Source organism: Corvus cornix, chromosome 3 (assembly GCF_000738735.6).
Source record: "Corvus cornix cornix isolate S_Up_H32 chromosome 3, ASM73873v5, whole genome shotgun sequence".
Taxonomy (NCBI): Eukaryota; Metazoa; Chordata; class Aves; order Passeriformes; family Corvidae; genus Corvus; species Corvus cornix.
The window spans coordinates 80,917,811-80,941,483 of record NC_047056.1 but is presented as its reverse complement, the minus strand read 5'-3'; the positions used below and the strand labels follow the sequence as shown (position 1 = coordinate 80,941,483).

General features: G+C 36.4%; 1 protein-coding gene across 2 annotated transcripts in view; it reads right to left on the bottom strand.

Moving 5' to 3' along the window:
• The window catches only part of IBTK (inhibitor of Bruton tyrosine kinase), a 57,769-nt gene that overhangs the window by 20,762 nt on the left and 13,334 nt on the right, over positions 1-23,673 (bottom strand). For both annotated transcript variants that reach the window (XM_039569119.1, XM_039569118.1), the window contains exons 6-22: positions 22,428-22,598; positions 21,168-21,285; positions 19,250-19,430; positions 17,908-18,031; positions 13,779-13,956; positions 12,914-13,088; positions 11,497-12,090; positions 9,407-9,493; positions 8,413-8,495; positions 8,273-8,310; positions 6,411-6,504; positions 5,922-6,023; positions 5,058-5,175; positions 3,310-3,370; positions 2,482-2,609; positions 913-1,025; positions 150-298 (exon numbers count right to left, since the gene is read on the bottom strand). In XM_039569119.1, the coding sequence (XP_039425053.1) occupies positions 150-298; positions 913-1,025; positions 2,482-2,609; positions 3,310-3,370; positions 5,058-5,175; positions 5,922-6,023; positions 6,411-6,504; positions 8,273-8,310; positions 8,413-8,495; positions 9,407-9,493; positions 11,497-12,090; positions 12,914-13,088; positions 13,779-13,956; positions 17,908-18,031; positions 19,250-19,430; positions 21,168-21,285; positions 22,428-22,598 (2,514 nt within the window). The remainder of the gene's footprint in view (positions 1-149; positions 299-912; positions 1,026-2,481; positions 2,610-3,309; positions 3,371-5,057; positions 5,176-5,921; positions 6,024-6,410; positions 6,505-8,272; positions 8,311-8,412; positions 8,496-9,406; positions 9,494-11,496; positions 12,091-12,913; positions 13,089-13,778; positions 13,957-17,907; positions 18,032-19,249; positions 19,431-21,167; positions 21,286-22,427; positions 22,599-23,673) is intronic.

Genomic DNA, 23,673 nt, shown 5'->3' with positions numbered 1-23,673 from the left:
TATTTCCTTAATCAAATAAACAGTAACTCCCTAAAGTTGTCTACTCCATCGTAAGTACAACAGCTTCACAGAAAGACTCTAAAATACAAACTCTGCTTTTGATGGACTAGATAAACACAAACAAAAAAATTGCTAAGAAGAAATCATACCTCAGTCCTCTCGGGATGAAATCCTTTTGTGAAGTCAGGGGACTGCAAGTCTCTGGGACTACCCAATCCTGCGTAACTACCTTCAGAGTCAGATGTTAAGAGTTCTGGAAGTGATTCTATTGAGTTAGCTTTATCCAGTTTTACTGAGCCTAGAAATAAGAAAAGAGAGTAGAACTATTAAATCATGAGACCCAGACTAAACAATGCTTAACAAACACAAAAATTATTCATTCCATACGATGAATATAAAACAACCAGAAGTTTACCCAGTCCAGAGTATTAGACTGTAATAAGTATAGGCAAATTTTAGACCATCTTAAATCTTTTTTTCAAATAATATTACTCCCAGTTTTCTTCCTGTCTTACAATATACAAATAAAACCACTTTTTCTTTAAAGCCTTCTACCATCTTTTCAATAAAAAGTGGCTAATTTATTCTTTATATTCCAGAAAAAAAAACCAAACCCACAATGCATTAATAGAAATTTTCCACTTACTAAAACCACTCGAGAAAATGTCCATTATCTTTATTTGATAAAATGCATGCTTTCATGTCAACTTTGGGCACAAACTTCCTATGACAAACATCCTTTAAAAAAACTCTTAATCTTAAGAATTCACTATTTACATTCAACTATAGTGTTCACTAGAAAAGAAATAATCTTTGTAATATTTCCTTCTGGAAATACAGAAATTGCATTGCATTGCATATTGCACTTTATGTTCTGATTTTATACCTGAAAGGAATCTCTTTCCCACTGACCTGTAGAGGCTGGACTCTGAATAACATCCGATAGATTATATCCTCCAGAGCTGTCAGACCGTTTTCGTGGCTTCTTTTTTGCCTTAGTTTTTGCTTTTTTGAAAAGGGCTTCCCTAACAGGAAAAAAAAAAAAAACCACAACAAAAAAACCCCCAAATGCATTAAAGCCAAAGAAACTGAGCTTCAGAACTACCCATGTCAATGTCACGTTTTTCAGTCAGCAGCAGCAGTTATAGTTCAGCAGTAGCAGCTGATCTCACTAGCTGGCACTAGCTGCTTGCTCCTGCTCTGCTTATGCACTGGCACAACCATTTCATAAATGATTTTGGGGGAAAGAAGAATCCAGGAGGAAAAGAAAAAAACTCTTTCCAATCTAGATCTAGTCTCTGGACTATTATATTGCACACAGACTTCTGCTGAGACAGTGGAAGATGCAGCTGCTGCACAGGCTGGCACTGCCACCTAGGTCAGATTAAACCTGCTACACATCTCAGCAACTGACATAAAGCAAATTACAGACAAGTCTCCACTTTTTTTCTCTCTTCACTTCTCCTAAATTACCAAAGTTCAATAAATGCCAGAGTTGGTCTCATTTTTCCCCAACATGAACACTGCTGTTGTGATACTACTAATTTTACAATAAAGCACATATAGGGTGATGTTACCTAAATGTCATGTGATCCTATATATGCTATTAGGAAGAGTAAACTCAGAAAAAAGGCATCTTTCATTTTAACAACACAACTAGAAATTCAGAATTATATGAATTGAAGCTACAGTGTGCTATTTCAAAGCTTTCTAAGCTGCTTTTTGTGAAGTAACTACTATGTAACTACTTAATCATTCCTGCAGCACTACCCTACAGTGCTTGGGGTGGTTATTTTTCAATCCTTGGACTGCCCAGTTCCCTAGCAGCTACCACCCAGCCTTGAAAAACACTGAAAAGCTTGAAGTCTAATACAAAATAGCCTCTCAGTTCCCTTGATCTACTAGTTCTTACCTATACCAGTTCACTTAGTGCAACTTTTCCTGACACAAGTGCTCAGAACAATACACAATACTGCAGGTGAAGTTTCTTCTGAATGTTGTATCCCACTATTTGGAAGCCTTTTACCAAGTCATCCTATCATACTTCAAAGCTCTGTATTTCACTTCACAATTCTGTTAATATCAAGAAATGTAGATTATCACACTTTTTTCAAACAGACCTATAGTACATTCAAGTATGTTTTTTTCTTTTTTGATTTCTCATAATTCAGTGAAGTTCAGTGAACTCCACAGTTAGTCCCACACATACAAAGATACTCTCATTACATGCACAACTCCCAAATATTGTTGTGAATGCTTATTTTGCAACCTTTCCTCACACGCTACTTATAAATTGAAAGTGCTCTGCTGCAGTTTTTCAACATTTTCAAATATTAAGGAAACTGAGAACGGTCTTTGAAAGCTCCATTTCTTAATATTTCAATTCTGAACTTAAAGGCAGTCAGGCACCAATGCAAATGAGGATTAATACCACACACAGTTCATCTAGTTAAACATATTGATGCAAAACCAGATACTTACTGAGAATTTTGTTCTGTATTCATTTCTTCCCTTAAAAAGACAAAGTTCTCTCCATTTTCAGGCTCAAAACAACTTATGTCAGGTCCATCTGGATATGGAGTAATTACTCTCCTGACCATAGCTGGAATCTGTAGTTGTAAAAGCCATTACATTAAGTTTCTCTTAAGCTGCATGCTAGCAAATTTATGTAAGAGGACCAAAATCAATCATCATTTAAAACACTTTCACAGATCAGGTAATTAATTACTTAACAAGCTTATAAACTTAAGTTGTATCTTTAAGCAAAATAGGAGAAATATTTTAAGTGACAGACTCAAAATGCCTATGTTTCATCCATCTATAACTTATGTCAAAAAATGCTCCAAGATTTTGCAAACATTTATCTTAAAGAATACTGGACTATAATGTATCTTGGCTTTCAGCCTTTAGCATTACAGGTCAATTTTTGCATTATTCTTCTTACTGATTTTAACATCTATACAATCACCCTGAACTTTTCAGCTTTCTTCTCCTTTCTTCTAAGTATGGGATGCTCTTTTCCACAGGTTTTGCTTATGCTGTTCCATGCAACAATTGTTAATTACAGAATATTAATATGTTTAATGTGTATAATTGATTAATTAAAAAGACGCAACACTGTTGCAGCAGTAGTTCGCGAATAACGAAATACGAGCTTCTTGAGAGTGATAATAGCAGCAGCCAACTTTGTCTTTTGAATCAGATGTTCCACGCTTAGCCTGTCACCTACAGACTCTGCAGGTATGTGTTTATCACTCATCTATTCTCATTTTACACTTAATCAGTTTACACTCAAGTTGTACAACTTACCATTTTCCTGTAATAAACAGAAAGATCCTTCACAACTTCATCACTTAAGACATCCAGAGTCCTAAAAAAAAAATTATCTTTATTTTTAAAAACCAAATTCATCTTAGCAGCTTATTAAAAAAATTACATTAATGAAAAATTGAAATGAACGTTTTGGATGAATCTCACCTACAGATATTATCACCTATTCATGGTGGTCAGGGTCTAAAGGAAGACACTGAGCACAAAATATGAACTAATCAATGCCTTTGTTGTAAGGCAAGATTAAATACACAAACTTTCCACCTATCTTTACCTAAGGTCACAGCCAATACAGACCTATACAGTTAAGTTACCAGAACTGGTCATTGCTTTACCTATTTCTGCATACTGTCAAGTCTTCCTGACATGTATCTAAATACTCCAAGTCTATATAAATTCTCCATAAAACTCAAACACAACACAGACATTTATGACAAAAAATAATACTAGAGCAACAAACTTGACTCAACAGAACTCTCTTGTCCACGTGAGCAGTTCTCCTTACACAAAGCTGTCAGGACTAAGTTTTGTCTCAGGTGTCTCAAATTATAAGTCTTTCTACCCAACACTAACAGAAGATAATTCATATTAGCAATTTCTGCTAGATAGACTGTAGATACAGTCTTAATCACAGTAAGAATGTTGCATGTTCTTTCTAGGCTTAAGATGAAACAAATCTAGATTCCAAGTAATATTTAAGGCAATGTTATTAGATTTTTACTCTTCTCTCCAAAATCAAAGGTTATAATGCTTGTATTTTATAAAGATATGAAGAGGGAAATTGCTTGAAATTCACTTGTATCTGTGATGCAAGTGAAGCCACTGAGTGACATGGCAATGAAATTCTGGCATTCTGAACTGTTTCAGATCTCTAAAAACTTCTATAAGTGAAAAGAAGTCTGACAAAAAGGACAGAGAGGACTAACAATAGAGATTTTTTTCTCTTTGGCTGGGTTTTTTGGTGGTTTTTTTTTTTTTAAGGTTTTGCTAGAAAAGAACTTCAATCAGTGCTGATAAGGTTTGCTCTGAGAAGGTGACATGTACTTAGGAAGCAACCTGAAGGCCTGTCCAAAAGCATCAAGAGAAGGAAGGCCAGAGCACACCTTCAGCTTTTCAGAACTTTAGAGGAATCACTGTGGAAAGCAAGGATAATAAATTAATTTGTTCAGCTCTCACTGCAGACACTAAAGCAAAAAGACTACCAGATGGCAAGCCCATCCTCTTTAGAAAAGGCAGCAGCTATATAATAAACCTATTTAAAATGAATCAAATATGTATCATAATAACCATGTTTAAAAAACCCCCCACCCAAACAAGCAATCCCAAAACAAACAAAAAACCCACACAATAATCACCATGCCCCCCCAAAAAACCTCCAAATGGAGGTGGGAACCCTTCCCCCCTCCCCAGCAGTTTTATGCATCTTCAAAAACACTTTTAAAACCCTGAAAAAGGCTAGGCCTAATGTTAAAGCCACTGAATTCAAGAGAGGCTCTTCATGCCAGACTGTAACATATGGTTTTGTACTATAGAACTGGTACAGTATGTACAGATATTTAACTAGTTTCTCTCTCCCTAACTGGCAAAAATGAACCTACCTCTAACCTAGCAGCATTCAGTGGCATTTTAACATTAAACTGTCCATATTAGTTTTTCCAATCCTTTTGCTTTTTTGGGATATTTAAGTTTTACAACCAGTACATGAACACATTTGCATTCCTGCTTACCTTGCTTCAAGCAAAGCTGCCATATTGAGTCCTATGAACTGCAAGCAGGACAATTTTAGCTGTTCAGCATTATACATTGCTGAGAACTCCAACAGCTCAGCAGCATTCTTTAAGGTAACTGCAGAAACAAAACACAACACACTACATTAGATAATTGGCTGTAGTATCAAGCAGCTGTTTTAAGACATTGTACAGCATGAGCTAGTTACTGAAACATCATATACTAGCCCGTTCCTAGAAAAAATGCTAACACTCAAATGGCCTAAACTATAGGAAACTCCATGTAACTTTGTAGCAGCTTGTATGCAATGGCTGCTTCACAGAACTAAAAAGCTCTATCTACAAACAGAGCAGTTTCAAAATATTAAAACCCAGCAGCCCAAAATAAAAGGGAAAAATGAATTTAAAAATAGTGAGTTTCGAGTACAGCATAAACAGTTGTTAAACTTCCAAATGTTCCAGAAAGAAAAAATAAGTGGAGTAAAAGAGGAGAGAGGGAACACTAAATACAAGGACAGAAATAGAAAGAGAATTCATTTAATCCTATTTTAAAGAAAAGAAACTTTAATTCAATGAAATAAAGGTTTCATAGGGGTCTGGGGGTGGTTAGATTTCTTTTTTTTTTTTACTTTTTTTTTATTAAAGAGCATGAGCTGAAGATGATGCATAATTCGGAATGGAAGATTATACTAACCTAGAATATTGCTCAGACTAAAGAAGTAACTACTAGCAGACATGCAATGAACATCAAAACATAATCAGCTGAAAGGAAGATACAAAAATTCTGTGCCACAAAAGGCAAGAACATCTAAAAATACAATTTTTTAATCTCTAACCCTTTAAATTACAAGTGGAAGAACTCACGTTTTTCTGCAATGGCTACTTCACAGATTTCTTTGAGTCTGGATATCAGAAGTTGGTCTGCTACCACAAGAACGTTACATATGAATTCCACATTTTGAGAATCTGGAAAACAAAGCATCATGTAAAACACTGTGGGCAAATCAAAAGCAACTATAACATATACAGCTTCAATGAGCTTTTATCAAAGCGCAATTATAGCGGCTTCACAAATTCGGATGGGGTTTTAACAGCATAAGGAATAGCTTAGAAGAGCACCAACCATCAACTTTTTGAAGCAACAGAAGGAAGGAAAAGGAAAACTGCAGTTTGACAAACTAAAGAATAGGTAAAACGAGGCCTGGGGTACTGCTATCACCTCAAACCCTGAAGCAAAAATCAAGAATTTTGATTTTTTACATATAACTTCAACACAAGCATGTTAAGTTTTGAATTTCTATTTTAAAAATACAAAAATTGCAAGAGCTACACTTGAAAATATATTAATGGCACCTTTTATGGCAAGAGCTTCATCTGTATACAGGTAATCCACAATTATCTGTAGTATGTCAGAATGGATGGGCATTTCCAGAGCTGAACAGGTAGCCTAAATAGACAAAGTATATTAAAAAAAAAAGAAAAGAAAAAGAAGAAAGAGTAAAAGAAGCTGACTACTTGGAATAAAATACAAAATTAAGACAGTAATTATATTAAGAAAATGACTCAGATCGAGGGTCACGTTTTTGAAGTTAAACAATTACTTAAGCATTTGTACAAAATCTGTCCAAGTTTCTCAATTAAGAATTGATTGCAGCAGAGCAATTAAAATCTGTTCTGAATAAATACCCATGAAACAGTTTCATGTTTGATCACTTTGATCATCTACTCTAACAATCCTCCTTGATTATATTCCTTTACCCACAACTGTCTAAAAGTAGAACTACAGGAACCCTCCATGCAAGTACTGAATTGCTTTCCTTCCAAGGTTGAAAGATCTAAAGAAATCACAAGTTCCCAAATAACAATAATATTGAAGTAGTCACTATTGTTAATGCCTCTGAAAATAAGGTCCTCATCGAGCCCTCCATTTGAAGAACCACCTTAACCATTAGGGTAAAGCCCTTATAAGAGCAAACATTAGCCATTAAACCACGTAACTGTCACTCACTATTTGTGTTTATGCAATATCACTGCTTAACAACTTTGGTTTACTTCAGGTGGCACTCAAGTAAAGCTTCATACTAAAATATTTATTTTGCTTTAGAACATACTACTGGTATTGACACATTTTCCTTCTAAAGTTTAAAAACCTCTTACAGACATTAATATTTTTATATAACATCTATAGCCCTTGCTTCATAAAATATTTACTTATTAGTTTAGGTTGATTTAGATTTACTTACAAATTAATAGGTAACTTAAGAAGTACATACTACTGATACAGAAATCCGTTACAGTAATGGACACTCTACACTTAAAAAAAACCCCTTAAATAAATAATTTCTCTCACAGTGTTTCAAATATGTTTTCTCAGGGATGTCTTAGGAAAAGGCAGCACAGTTAACCTAGAGGACAGGTAAAGCTCTGTTTTACAGCAGAAGAGAACTGCCAGTACTTCACCAGGTTCTTAATGGATTGCCAGAAAGCAAAGAAATTCGAGGAACTCCTGCATACTGCTTTAATTTTCAGTCTCAGAAAAATGCTTCTCTACTTATACCTTCGTCTCTTTCCATAAACACTATCAATAGTACTCAGGTAGTTAAACAGAGTATTTAGTGAAATTACAATGTCCAGGAACAACCAGGACATTGAAACACAGCTAGCAAATAGGAACCAAGACAAATTAAAGATCTACAACTTTTGAAAGAGCAGTTGGTGACTAAGTAGAATAGTCCCTGATATCCCGTTTCATTTAACAGCAAAAGTCAGCTGGAATTCTATACATTGACTCTGGATCCTGCTGTCTCTTGCATATGACAAGCTATTCCAAACTGCATACTATTTAAACTGTACGATCTTTTACAGAAAGAAAATGAAAATTCATCCAAAGTAGTATCCCATAAGAACAGTCCAGTCAGTGTTTTTATAAATCCATTAACTAGTTCAAACTAAACCCCAAAAAGAAAAGCAATAAGTTCCTCCCATATACAGCATTACATTTATTACTCTTATTTAATATATAATCTCAATAGTACAAATAGAGTAACCAAAAAATGTGGCTTGTGGGTTTTTTTTCTTGCAAACAGAATCCAAGAATCCGGCCCTTCCTTTTCCCTAGTATTTAGGATATGTTATTATAGGAAAAACTGAAAAGCTGTCACTTACTTGATGCAAAAAAAAAACCATACCACCACACATGGTTTTGGCAAACTTACCTCAATCCATGAGCTGCTTAACATGCTGTGAAAATAATCTGTAAAGAAAGGCATTTCAGTTCAAGATGCAATAAAATGACAGTTAAAAAAGACAATATGACTTATGTTATATAAATATATATAAAAATACACACACATACCAAGTCTTGCACAAAGTACACACTTATGACATGGGAATTCCTTTCCATCTAAAGATTTCAGGATCACATCGCAGAGGTATGAACTAGAAGATATTTAATAGCATCAGAACTGTGACTATTCAGAAGATCTGTAAGTTGTAAACTCTACAAATAAATGTTTCCTTTAGCAAGTTAGGATTTATCCTTTGAAATAAAACACACCTGAACTTTAATAATACCACAGAACATGAACCTAAAAGTACCGGCACAATACTTTCCAGGGAGAATTTTTTTGTCCAAATTTGAGCTTTAAAAATTCCATCTGAAATATTTCCTTCAAAACACAACAAATTACTGTTTCAAAACTGCTAAATAAATTAATTATGGCTAATTTTAGCCAATCTTAAATGGTCTATGTTAAGTTACCTATTTTTTCATTATCAGGAGGTACCATAGGCCTTGATGATGCATTTTAAGAATGAAGCAACCCAAATTCTGTGAAAAAGCTACTTTCATGCAATGTTGCTTTTATTATATAAATAGACTATTCAAGATTTTGGGTATAAGTAACTTGACCACATCAATGGAATTAAAAAAAAACCATCACTTTGCTAAAAGCAGATTAGAAAACACACTATGCATTTGCTTATTTCCAAGCCATATAGTCTTATTGTCACAACAAGCAGATTTACAGAAGTGAAATTGCTTTTGACTGGACTACCCATAACATTTCTTCTGGCATTAGCATTCTATTACAGTTAATCCATAGAACACATTAAGGTGCAGTAAAAAGAAACAAAGACATACCACACATAATCTATCCCCAATTACTAATTTACAGATCAAGTCTATAAACATCTATGGAGAACTGCCAAATCTGAGTTACTGTGATAAAGAGAACTGAAAACCAAAAGTTAAAATGCAGCTGGATCAACCTTAGTCCACACTTAATAGGCAAAGCAATGACATAAGAGAAAGATGGTGAGGTAGGGGAAACTTGATTAAAAAAAATTACCATTTCTTCTGATTTAACTTTGGTTTATTCCCATTCTTCTTGTTGACAACGTTAATTTTTCCATTTTCTAATCTGACTCCATCCAACCTGCAAATTATTAACATTAGTAATAAGCAATACAATTAGTATACAGTTCAAACCATTAAGAGCAGTTTCACAAAGTAATAGTACTTCAGTGGGCTCATACTGTGAATACAAAAATGCATCATCATACAAAAATAGAAAGGGACAGTTGTTATTTGAAAAGTCTTCAAGGCAGATGCAAAATGTAACTGACATTCTTTCCATATCTTAGATATGTGACACTGAACCGTGCCATAAATCAAATCCCTCCTGATGGGAGAGAATTTTCTAAAAGTCCTTGCAAGGAGTTTCAAAGATAAACCAAGACTTTTCCTTGAGTTTCAATGCTGCCGGATAGTTGTTTATTAAGTCTTATCAGAAGAACAGAGCCACTAGCGTGGCCCAGGTACAGCACAGAGCACAGAAAGCAGGAGAGAAGTCTCTAATTATCAAGATTTACACAGCCTTTTAAAGATAATTTAACCAATAGTTACTAAAAACATACATTATTTTCACTTTCCTACCAATTATTCAGTAACATGGGCAGGACCTGCGGAATTCTCTATCCAATCATTCCAAACTACTTTTACTGCAGAACATGGAGTAGGAGAAGAAGGAGAAGAAGGTTTAGAGAACAACAACAATCCTCCATTTTGATATTTTTTACTCTTATCTATTTACTACAAAGAGAAGCCCAAAACCTCTAAATTTTTCACCCTGTGACAATCTTACACAGTAGTCTGTCACCTAATTCACACCACTGTATTTTCTAGTTCTTGTCTGACTGTTGGTAATTTTTTCCAAGGTTGAAAGTTAAAACAGTTTTGTTCAGGGGGGTAAGAACCCTTAAAAACAGGCAGAGAAATATTTGGCACTCTGCGTTCCTACAATATGTATTTATTATCTTAGATGAAACCTATACTGTATAGTTAAGGGCAAAGTTCAGTACTACAGGGTCAAAAATCTAGAAGTAAAAATATATAGCGCTACCAGTCAGTAAAGTGAGCAAAGACAGTGGCTGGGAAGAGATGCAAGTTTAAGCACAGGCTTTTTTAGCATCCTAATTCATCAAGAAGGCTTCTGAATGGGATGGTAAAGACACAGGAGTGCTGCTGGTGGATTACAAAGTAATACACCTTTAAAGGCAAAATACTTTACCATGGAAATATTACTTAGGAACTCAGTTTTAGCAGCAGCTTCGCATCTTGGCTGTGCATGCAAGAAGTACAGTGAAGAAAACTGCCCTGAATAAGCTCATTCCCCTCTTTTGAAAGGACAAAAGCACAAAAAAAAACCCCAAACTGATTAATGCAGTTCTACAGAGACATGTGATCTCAATTCCATTTGCTTCACCATGTAATATAAAAATTACATCAGTTGAACAAGAATTTAACTTTGCTGTTTTATACTAAACATGTATGCTGTCTGTGAAAAACTGCTAGACTACAGACCACAGGACAGAAATTAATCAACCCAAAACTCAGTTTGATCAGCTATCTCCAACTAACAAGTACTGATGTTTTTGACAGCCTTTATGGAAAGTCAGATGATTTGAATCAGATATCAAATCCCACAGACCCTATGCCTTAAAAGATACTGTCATGGTTTAACTCAGCTGACTGAAGACCACTCACTCACTCACTCTCCCCTCACCACCCACCAGTGGGATGGGGGAGGGAATTCAGGAAAAAAATAGTAAAATTTGTGGGTTGAGATAGACAGTTTTAATAGGGCAGAAAAATAATGAAAAATAATAATAATGCTAACAGAATAAGCATACACAAAACAAGTGATGCACAAACAGTGATGGAATAGCTCACCATCCACCAACCTGAAACTCCTATATGCACTGGAATTAAGCCCAGCCAGTTCCCAAGTAGTATGCCCTTACCATCTCCCTCTAGTTTCTATTCTAACATTAGTATCCTAATTTCCATTATTGCCATAACAACTAAAGTTAGATCAGCTTACATAAAAACACTCCATGGAGAGCTTGTCAAAATGTAAGTGCACTTCCCTTCACCTACCTTCCACTTAAATTGCTGAGTCCAAACTTCTTTGCTGCACTTTGCAACATTTTAATGAGGTTAGCTTCTTCACCAGCTTTGCCTTTTTTAGATTTGCTCTTCTGTTTTTCATTTATAACTTGCACTTGATTATTTCTATAAATCTCAAATGCAGACTTTCCATTAACATTTTCATCAAAACTCATTTTTCTCAGATTAGAAATTAAAGTATCTTGACATTCATCTGATTTTTCTTTATAAGGGATTTTTGGCTTGTAACCATGAGTCAAAAGATCACAAGTATCAGTGTATATGAACTGCAGAAGGTAGCCAAACAGATCTGGATGGACTTTCTCAATTACATAAAGATCACATCCAACAGCATCTTCATCTTTACGGTAGATGTCTGGAGTGTCTAGCTGGTTGTCACTGGAGACAAAGAGCTTCTTGAAGAAGTCGGAGCGTACAGCCAAGATGTATTTATGCACAGGGTACATTCTTGTGCCAATCTGAAAAGTTACATCATGGATGCTGTCCATTTCATCTGTTTCATCTAAGAGTTTGCCAAAATCCATTCCAAAACTTGATAGTGACACACTTGGAATTTCATACAGACTAGAACAAAATGAAATCCATAATCAAACACCATTTACAAGCTTCATAACACTTTACATAGTATGTTTAATGAAGAGGATGATGCTGTTACAGTTTGGTTTCTTTGTGTTTTTTCTTACATTGCTGCACTGCTCAACATTTCTTGTCCTGTTCTTTACAAAAACAACTAATAATATGATATTAAGGCAATTAAACTACACAAATAAGACCTGTCTAGCTTCAGAATATCAAATATAGTATTTGCCTTTATACTGTACCAGTATTATCAGAACTATCTTATCTTCATCTCATTTTTCCAACATGTAAACACAGAAACGTTTGCTGTATTTTGTGTTACAAACTGAAGCAACAAGGAAAAAAAGCTAGTGTTTAGCTATTTATCACATAAACAGCTGGAAACTATTATGAGAGCATAAGAAACATGGTCCAGTATTCTATTTATTTATTTTACTTTACACATTTCTTTCCAAACAAACAAAAATTCACTTGTCACTTTTATTTAAAAGCTGATTATTGGTGATTACTGAAGAGGTGAATTTCTACAGTATTTAGAACTCAGAGTGTGTTATGAAATACATGGCAAATGCTTGCCTTAAACACTTCAGATAAAACATCAGTACTGCCTATTATTATGCAAATATATAAGCTGAGGCCTTTGGGTAACTTCAACATAATTACTAAGAAGTGCTATTCTCTAGCAATATGGATAACCATATTTACTGTGACTTCTCTATGAGCCAAAAAACAGTTTAGAAAAGAATGATTCAATCGCAATAACACACAGAAAAGGGAAAAATTACAGCTGTTGTTATTTTTAATATACCTGGTTTTAGGATCTGACTGTAATACAGCAAAATTACAGCCGCTAGGATCAGTGGCAATACTGACAGCTCGGTGGACAAATGTCAGCTTCTGAAGTCGAATTCTTTCATACACACTGGTTGTGTCATGTTCACAAGACACATCACATGAAGGATGCTGAAGGCTTGATACAAGTTCTGTAAAAAAAAAATAAAAGGAAGTGAATACACATCACAGAAAGATCCTGCTAATTAAAATGCAACCAATACACAAAAAAGACAAGACTATGACTTCTGTATGTCCTTTGATGGAGTAATTGAGTAAGACTAAATCATGCTGAAGACTTCAGCTTGCTTATTTACAGAATATATAGGAGGAGAGCTGAGAGTTTCACTTAAAATCTTGTCCTGTATGAGACAGATATGTTCCTTCCAGAAAAACAAACCATCAGGACCTACTTTCAGCAATATGAGCCAAGTTAATAAGGTGGAAGTTGCTTTGGACCCTGTATTGTGCCCAGATAAGGGGAGTGGGAAACAGGTTTCACAGACTTAGCAGTGGAAGCAATTATATGCTCCTACTTTTACTCAATACCAATTCTCTTAGGACTCATCATCTAATATGTGACAAGACCATTGCACTAGACCCTTGTGCTACTATTACTCTTCAGAAGTACTTTTCTTTACAGAAATCTCCACCTAAAGGTTAACTGAAAGCTGCAAAGTAAATCTCAGTATTACTGAGGAAGAGTACAGCAGCAGTCAGAGCTGTCAGTCACAGAGGAAAGAACAAACTCACTACATAATACTGATAGAGACTGTAAAGATTCAATTAAACTTTTTTATTGATTTAAAGTATTTAAAAACCACTAAGAAATCACAGCTAACCTTTCTTTTCTGAGCTTTTTTTCCCTTCTTCCAGCCATTTCCCCATAAAGGCTTCACCATCTTGTGTCACAAACATTATTTCATTCCCATTTAATGCAACATCAGACATGAAGACTTGCCGGCCATACACCCAACGACACTGCTTCATGGAGTTGTTAGATGACTTCCAACAAAACACCTACAACATCAAATTTTTAAAGAAAGAAAAGATCTTCACATCATATAAAAGCAATTACATATTACACACTACTTTTTTAAACACATCTCAAAGTTGCATATAAAAGGAGAAAGACATTCTTCAAAATTTTAGGATAAAGTGTTATGAGCACCTATCAGAGAGAATCTACAAGGAAAAGAGAAAATCTATTGTGATATTAAGATCCATTTGCTCATGAAGGGCATTTGAAAAGCTTCGCCAAATATTCAAATATCTTCACAGCAGTCATCCATAGGACAGGTTTTACTGACATCTCAACAAGGACAGTAAAAGGTGTCAAGTTAAGAAACAAGTTTTATCTAGTTCTTAATTTACAGATTTGTCCAACTGGTTTGCTTATAAATCAGACAAAATTCAAAGCTAGCACACTGGAAATTTAAACCATTTCCTGTTAATTGTTTGACAATAAATCTCAAATTTCTCTGTACCAGTCAAGGTTTGGAAAGGAGATCATGACCAAATGCAAACTTTAAAACCTTCAGGAATATGAAGCACAGCAAGACACCAACAAGGTATACTGTACATGTCTGAAAGACAGCCCCAAGCAAGGTAAAGCCCAAATGTGGCATTAGCAGTGCTAACTAAAGTCAGGCTTTCATTTTCTCTCACTGAAGGACCTGCACAGAGGGAGGCAACAAAAGGAGTTGAGTAACTTATTTCCTTTCTCCTCCCTACAAATCACAGAATGGCTGAAATTGAAAGGGATCTCTGGAGGCTGTCTAGTCCAACTCTCTGCTCAAGCAGGACCACCCAGAGCCAGCTGCCCAGGAGCATGTCCAGACAGCTTTTGAGTATTTCCAAGCACAGTGATTTCACAACCTTAACTGGCAACCTGTGACAGTGCTGAACCACCCTCTGTGCTTCCTGATACTCAGATAGAGCCTCCTTTATTTCAGTTTGTGCCCATTGCCTCTGGTTCTGGTTCTGGCTCTGGGCACCATTGAAAAGAGCCTGGCTCTATCTTCTTTACATCTTCTCTTCGAGTATGTATATACAAGATTCCCCTTGTGACTTTTATTTTCTAGCCTAAACAGTACTCCCTTAAAGAAAATGCAATCAAGCCAGACCAGGAATTACAAGTGTTAAGATCCCATCCTTCTTCTTACTCAATAACTTATAATGCCTGAAAGCACTAAAGATTCCAGTACTTGTCAGTATTCAACATGGAAAGATATGAAATGTACACGGACATAGTTCCTCTGATGCAGGAAGATCAAGTAGTTTTTTACTTCCAAAGCAGTGTCCCAAAGATGTTGAAGGGGCACTACCAATACTACAGATGCTAGAGGCTACATGCCACGTGATCAAATACTGAATTGAAAGCTTATAATCTCTGAGACAACTAACGACATAATGAAAAGATACGATCATCTCAAAATGTAATTCAGCCAAATTCAAGGAAAGAAAAGGAAATAACCACATTTCCCCTTATTTTGATATACAAGCTCAGTTTTTAACATTCTTTAAGAAGGCATTTTAGTAGAAAAAGCTTCTTTGTAAACACCACTAGATGGCAGTGAAGTTGAGATCTCCCAGTGAGCAGATCGAGAAAAAGAATTTTTTAGAGTCCTGTAAACCAGTACTTAAAAAAGAGTAAGGGGAAAAAAACAATAAATTCACCACGGCATTCCAATTCTAAGACAATACAGCATCTACATTTAACAGTAAATACTAAATGATTCACCAGGTTTAGGTGCAACATTTTGACAATAAAAGGACATTTCATCTACAAACAGCCGTGTTTCAGCAAAGGCTCTAAAACCTCAAGTCCAGAGACTACTTCTGAAAGTTGTAAAGGTGCCTGGGGTAAGTGGGGTGATAGGCGAGATAGGAAGAAAAAAAATATCAACAAAAAGAACCTTAACCACATACACTAATGTGTATGTAAAAACAAAGTTTACACCTTCACTGAAAGGCATTAGAAGTCCATAGATTTAAAAATTAACTACTGCACATTAGTTTTGTAATCTTCCCATGGCCCTAAAAAAAAACCAAAATCACCAGCAGCTGTACAGAAAAGAATTGACTGGGGAACAATAAAAAGAACTTTTTCAAATACATGAAGGGCAATAGGCAGTGCAAAAATAACATCAGCCCATCACAGGGCGAGGACGGTCACCCCACAAACAGGGACAGAGACAAGGCACAGGTGTTCAACACATTCTTTGCCTCTGTCCTCAACAAGGGGGTCTCAGTGCCCTGAGCTGGAGGACCATGACTGCGAGAATGATCAACTCCCATTCAACCCTGAGACTGTGAAGGATCTGCTGCTCCAGCTGGATCCCTGCAAATCTATGGGGCCTGATAGGATTCATCCAAAAATCCTCAAAGAGCTGGCTGATGTCATCGCAAAACCACTCTCAATGATTTTTGAGCAGTCTTGGAAATCTGGAGAGGTCCCAGCTACTGATAAATGCTGTTCCAGTTTTCAAGAAGGGCAAGAAGTAGGACCCCACACTCTACAGACCTGTCAGTCTCACTTCAGTGCCTGGTAAAGTTACGGAGAAGATTATTCTGGGAGGTATTGAAAAACACCTGAAAGACAATGCAGTCACTGGTCACAGCCAGCACGGCTTCATAAGGGGAAAGTCCTGCTTATCAAACCTGATTTCCTTTGATGACAAGGTAACCCACCTAGCTGACCAAGGGAAGCCAGTTGATGTCATCTTTTTGGATTTCAGCACAGCTGTTGATAATGTCTCTCACAGGATCCTTCTGGACAAAATGTCCAGCACACAGCTGGATAAACACAACATGGGATGAGTGAGCAACTGGCCCATGAGTTGGACACAAAGGGTTATAGTGAATGGAGTGACATCACACTGGTGACCTGTCACTACTGGGGTTCCACAGGGCTCCATCCTCAGTCCTGTGCTCTTCAGCATCTTCATAAATGATTGGAGGCAGGACTGGAAGAGATACTAAGCAAGTTCACAGATGATATAAAACTGGGAGGAGCTGCTGTCTCCCTCCAGGGTAGGGAGGCCCTGCAGAGAGACCTCCACAAATCAGAGGGCTGGGCAATCACCAACCACATGAAGTTCAACAAGCAAAAGTGCCAGATCCTGCACCTGGGATGGGGCAACCCTGGATGTACAGACAGAGCAGGGAATGAGATGCTGGAAAGCAGCACCACGTAAAGGAACCTGGGGGTCCAGGTCAATGGCAAGTTGAACATGAATCAGCAGTGCCCTGGCAGCCAGGATGTCCTGTCCAAGTGTGTCCTGGGGGCATCAGGCACAGCATCGCCAGCTGGGCAAGGGAGGGGATTGTCCCGCTCTGCTCTGCACTGGAGCAGCCTCACCTCGAGTGCTGGGGGCAGTTTTGGGTGCCACAATGTTAGAAAGACATGAAACTGTTAGAGAGTGTCCAAAGGAAGGCAACAAAGATGGTGAAGGGCCTTGAGGGGAAGCTGTGTGAGGAGCAGCTGAGGGCACTTGGTCTGTTCAGCCTGGAGAAGAGGAGACTGAGGGGAGACCTCACTGCAGTTACAACTTCCTCATGAGGGGAAGAGGAGGGACAGGCACTGATCTCTTCTTTGTGGTGACCAGTGACAGGACCTGAGGGAATGGCCTGAAATTGTGCCAGGGGAGGTTTACTGCAAAAAGATTCTTCACCCAGAGGGTGGTTGGGCACTGGAACAGGCCTCAGGAAAATGGTCACAGCACCAAGCCTGAAAGAGTTCAAGAAGAACTTGGACAATGCTCTCAAGCACCTGCTGTGACTCTTGGGGATGGTCCTGTTTAGGGCCAGGAGCTGGACTTCATGATCCTTGTGGGTCCTTCCAACTCAGCATATTCTGTGATTCTGTGAAATTGGTTATTTTCTGTGCATGATTTTGTCCTGTCTTATGTTTAAAGTTTGATTAACCACTATGCTGCCTGCCATATAATTATAATTATGACAACTTACTCTTCCAGCTTCATCCAGTGCCAGAATGCAAGTCTTCTGACCCCCATTTTCTTTAAGATGCTGGGTATCTACTTTATATTCCAAATATCCTCCACTGACAAGAACTTTTTTAAGGTTCAGCTGTCTGAAAGAACACAAAAGGTTAAATTAGTATTTCCCTATTGTGTACTTATGTTAGTTCTATGACAGTTACCTTTTTCATTTAGACAAGCAGTAAAATAATGTAATTGAGACAGTGAAATGGAAAAATTACTTATGTTTAGTTTCACCCTACTGGTACTATTAACATAACTGATAATATTATAGCAGACTATACTTTTTGCTTGTTTTTAAGTATATCACATTGTATATCTAAGTTCTTCAAAAAATTCCATGAGTGAAAATCGGTAAATGATATATTTGATTTCATCAGTACAAAAATTTAATCAGTTATTTGTATTAAAAGATCTATCCTATCTCAGCAGGTCATTTCTCAGGAGTTTGCTAGGTTTGGTTTTTAACTGATCAAAATTAAACTCATTATCTTTTCTCAGTTGCTTAGTAAAAGAGCACAGGACACTGCATTAAGTTTCTACAAGTGTCAACACTTTCACTTACCACCATGTAGAAATGAAGTATAAAATAATCATTAAGCTATAATATGTCAATAAATACTGTTAGAATTTGAAGTGAAGCTGAAAAACTAGGGAGGAGTTAGCTGGGCAAAATCAAATCTAAAAAAATTTATTCTAATCTGTTATTGCAAACTAAGTAAAAGAGAACAGGATTAAATAATTTCCTAAATTCATGAGTCAAAAATCCAGCTTCTTCAACAGGTTTTATATCCATATATATGGACCAGATGACTTTACAAGGTCCTTCTTGCAACCTAAATTACCCTTTATAACATACTGTATCTACACATTAATTATGAAATTCAGATCCCAAATTACTGATTCAAAATCATAACAACATAAATAAACAAAACAGCAGATCTTCAGTGTCTCTACCAAGATGCACTTAAACAAATTAAGGCTAACAGAGGAAGAAAAAATACAAGTTTCAATGTTTTTAAACTTATGGCACAAAATATTTCCTCCTAATGTGTTTTTTTAAATATCTTTGGTAAACAGCAAGTGGCACCTTAGCCTCTTGTAAAAAAAAAAAACCAAACAAAATGAAGAAACAAACAAAAACGATAGCCCTAGTTCATATGAAAGAACTACAAATGAGGAGAACATAGGGCACCACTGCATTTTCTGTAATTTATGCACAAGAATCTTTAAAATATCTTGCAAGTATACAACTACAGTGAAATCTTCACCTATTGTTCTTCATGACAGATTAGAAAAGTAACACATACTTTGAAGCTATCTTTTTGCACTGATAGTCTGCAAGTAAATAAATATCTCCTCTTTCAGAAACACATACTGTAGCGCCATCACTTGCAGAGACCAGGGACACAGAGAGGTCTTTATGGTGTAGAGCAGAGACTTGGCGAGGTGCAGTTACACATTTTTCTCCATTAGGATCCAGCAGATAACCTAGAAAAAACAACATACCACAAAAACATTATTTGCCATTCCATACATTGTGCAATTAAAGGATACTTTGCTACACTACTTTGAAGAACCTCTAAATTCCAAAAGATTTTTGGTAGGATAATTCATCTTCAAAATACTTAAACAGATGAGACCCACCACACATACTCGATAGTTCACTACAAACACCCAAAAACCAAGATCTGATACATAAAAATGAAGTAAGGCATATTTTACAGGGAAGCTATTTAATGTGGTGGCAGTGCTTTGATTCCAAAAAAAGAATATTTATTTCATCATATGACAATTCAAGATAGTAGAAATACTGTAACACTGGCATAAAGTACAGATTATTTCAGACATTGAAAGACAAATATAAGCTTGTCAAAAAAATTACTCTAAGTGCAGGTAAGCATGAAGGCAGCAGTTACATGAAACAGAAAAGGTTGGAGCTGTAACGCAAGATCTCTGAAAACATTTAAAAAATAGAATAAAAACAGGCCATTGCTACTCTGTTGCAACAAGAAACCTGACATCAGGACTCTCACACACAGTATAATCCTGTTTTGTGTGCAGGGCACTTACACCTGCACCACAAAGCGGAGCAGAACAAGCAGCAGAGCTACCTCTACCTGGAAGCAACCCTGACACAGGACAATGTAGGGTTGTGCTCAAATGTCTTATGTGGGCAAGGTTTAACACCACAGGTCTACCACGGTGCCCAGCTGACACAGTATCACTTAGGAGTCAATTACTGTCTCTCTGTGGTACTGCACTGGGCCATGTGCTAGCCAGAATAATCCCAACAACACAAGCAACTACAAAAAAAGCTTATATGATGGGTGCATATAAAAAAAAAGACAAAAACAAACAACAAGAAGATATTCATTAGTAAGGTATTTCTCTGACAAAGGCAAGTTTTTTCACATACCTTTGACACCTTAAAAAAAAATACACAAAAAAAGCTGGAACCTGAGGCCAGAGCTGATGCAGATTAAGTACCAAAGATAGCTCACAGTTTTGTTTGCACATAGACACAAAACTGCAAAAATGCAAATCCAAACCAATATAGCAATACCTGTTTATTAAAAAAGATAAAAGCAATTAAAATGTCCCATTCATACAACAAATCAAGTTCACTATTTGGTAATATTATTAATAAGTTCTTTCTTGACTTCAGAATAATACAGAGTTAATTGAAGAGTCTGGTAATGGTATTGCTGAAAAAAATCTAGATATAGGCAAGTTATTTCACTTTAAAAAGTTAGTATGGAAAAAGTTATCAGTATCATGTTTGCAGTGCTTGATGAAAGAAGGACATAAGCAGGAGAGCTGAAGGCTAGTTTATAATTTATTAAAGGCAGTGCCAGCCAGATTGCTGGAAGGAGACAAGCATGCCTTGGAGTAACTTCCAACACAAACAGCAACATTATGTTTCCTTAAAGTCTCTAAAAGCAGGACTGTACAAGATACATGGAAGGTAAAAGTTATAAAGAGTTCAAATGAGAGCTAAATCTGACTAGCTCCTATCATCTCAAAATGTGAAAGTAACTGGTAGGAATGAAAAATATTCTTTGAAAGAAGTGTGAAGGGATGATGTCATCAGATTGGTTTAAAAAGAAAAAGACAGAGGAAAAAAAAGCTTCACCCAGGCTTCTGTTCTAAGAAGCAGATGACAGGTTAAGCATGAACAACATCTTTCAATGGCTGGGTTTTACTTTCGGAACGCTTCTACCTTACCTAGTTGGCCGCCATTCAGCCCCATGGTATACACTGCTTCCTTAGTCCATAGCACTGTATGGAATCTGCCTGCAGCCACTCCAATCACCATTCTACCTTTCAGGTTTTTTGCCTGAACCTAAGCACAAATCCAAAGTACATCTTAATATTAAGTAGCAACAGGTGAATTTCACATGTACAAACTTCTGACAACATTTAACTCCTAATGTCAGTAAGAACAACGCACTAATATCAATCCAAATACAGTCTAATAAATCAGATTATTTCAGAAGTTTGTCAAGTGGGGCACTATTGCAATAATGACAAAAAGAACTAAACTTTTTGTTTCCAATCAGAACTGGAATCAAGTCTCCTTAGGCTGTCTTCATACGTAAGATGCTGAACAAGACTGAACAGGACATGCATAGCACAGCCACAGAAGACTCAGGTGCTGCAAAATGTCAGCTAGAAGTTTAAAAGTTTAAAGTCCTAATGGCCTAAACACAGTGCAGAACACGACACGACTAATCCCATACTTCACATTTACTTGATTTTTCCAGATTAAGATGATAAAATCAAAGCAAATACTGCGGCTATAGAGCTGTCATTACACTGTTGAAGAACACATGGTACCCCAAAACACTATCCTCTTGCATTTTGGCCAATCATTCTTTTTTACTTTCAAACACTGATAATGCAGTGCTCTTCTACTTCGGATGAAGGTTCCTTTCAACAAAAGGTAATGTAAAGCTTCTTTACTTACAAAAAAGATTAAATTTAGAGATTAAGCATAGGAATACAGTTAAGTTGCTGATGCCCATACCCCCTCTTCCCTGTCACTACTCTTCCCAAAGCACTGACTCCAGTGCTTCCAGCGAAGGACATAATGATTAAACCCTGAGAGCCATCATCCACTGATTCAAAAGGAGTTAAGAGCATGAATCTCAAGTGATACATACCTATTAATTCTACATCACTTCAGCTACAGAACAATTTGGGGAAGAGAGAAGAAAAGGGTTTTGGCAATTTTACCTTGTATCATACTTCACACTACAAATTTTGGTATTTTTCAGGTTACAAATGAAGACATTCATCAGAACACAGTTAAGATCTGAGATGTCTGAAAACACAGAATCAAGATTTATCTGAACTCACATTAAACTTTGCTATTCTGAAAAAGTTTAGAAGTTATTTTTATAATCTTCACATTTTACTTTCTGTTAAAAAAAAAACTAAAGCAACACCACCAAACCATTAAGCTGTGACTGATGTTATTTTTACCTGTCTAGGAACACTGCAATTAGAAGGAGGAGGAAGAATACCCAGTTGATGGAAAGTGTTCAAACCAAATGTGTAAACATATCCATCTTCTGTTAAAACAACAGTATGATCCTTAGCTGCAGCTATCTGGGAGCACTGATGACCAGTTAAGCCTTCCACAAGTCTTGGAACCTGAATAAGAAAAAAATAAAATTGATATAAAAGCATACTGGTTTGTTATTAACCAGTGGCCATCTATGAAACTGAAGTTACACCAACAGAAAGTCATGACCAAATATTGAAATAAAGATAAAATGCCTTTGAACACACAACACATTCATTAACATAACAACTACATTCAATGCAGTAAGATGAATTACTTTCATTTGAAATGCTATCAGGGAAATGTCCTTTGCTATCAGGGGAGACGAATTTTAAACTACCTGCTCTGAAATTAGATTGGAAACTACATCTTCAGGACAGCTGAACAAATATTAACTATCACCTCTTGCTTTTCTTTTTAAATACCATGAACACCAAAGCTATCTCCCTCCAACACAGGATAATCTTAATAAAATTTCACCGGATAAGGAAGCAGCTCTGTATCGTTGACTCTTCATGTACTCTAGCGTGAGTTCTCCTTTATTCAACTATGTAACATCACAGTTTCGAAAAGAAATTTGAAAAAAAAAATCCTAATTTAACAGAATTATTTTCTTAAAAAAAAAGAAAATTTGAGCTCTAGTCTCCACTAATAGCATTCAGCAACAGAGTATCAAGTTCTGTCAGATACCTGATATTAGAAAATTTTAAAAATTATTGCGCTGAAAGCTAAATGCACACTACCAGCTAGGATAAGATGCTTAAGTCTAAGAATTGTATTGTCATCAAATCTTAGTCTTCTCAAATTTTAGTTTTGTGCATTGCAACAATGTACTATTCAAATGAAAATGATAAGTGAATTTTCACTTAATAGTTGCGTAAGTCTAGTAAAAAGCAACCCTACCATCCTTTTTTCTGCCACCACAGCTTCACAGTACTGCTGTTTCTCTGTGCTAGCTTTGGCCCTCATCAGAAGGCATCACAAACCTGCTTAAGGAGACAGCCCAGTCAAAAAACATTTGCTTCCACTTATCTAGCATCAGCTGGCCTTTAAATCAGCTCAGCCATAACACAAGTTTGACCACTGCATCTAGCTATCTTAAGTTAAACTATAATTAAATGCACGTTCCTCTACTCTCTGCCACCTCACTATTAGAACTGGAGA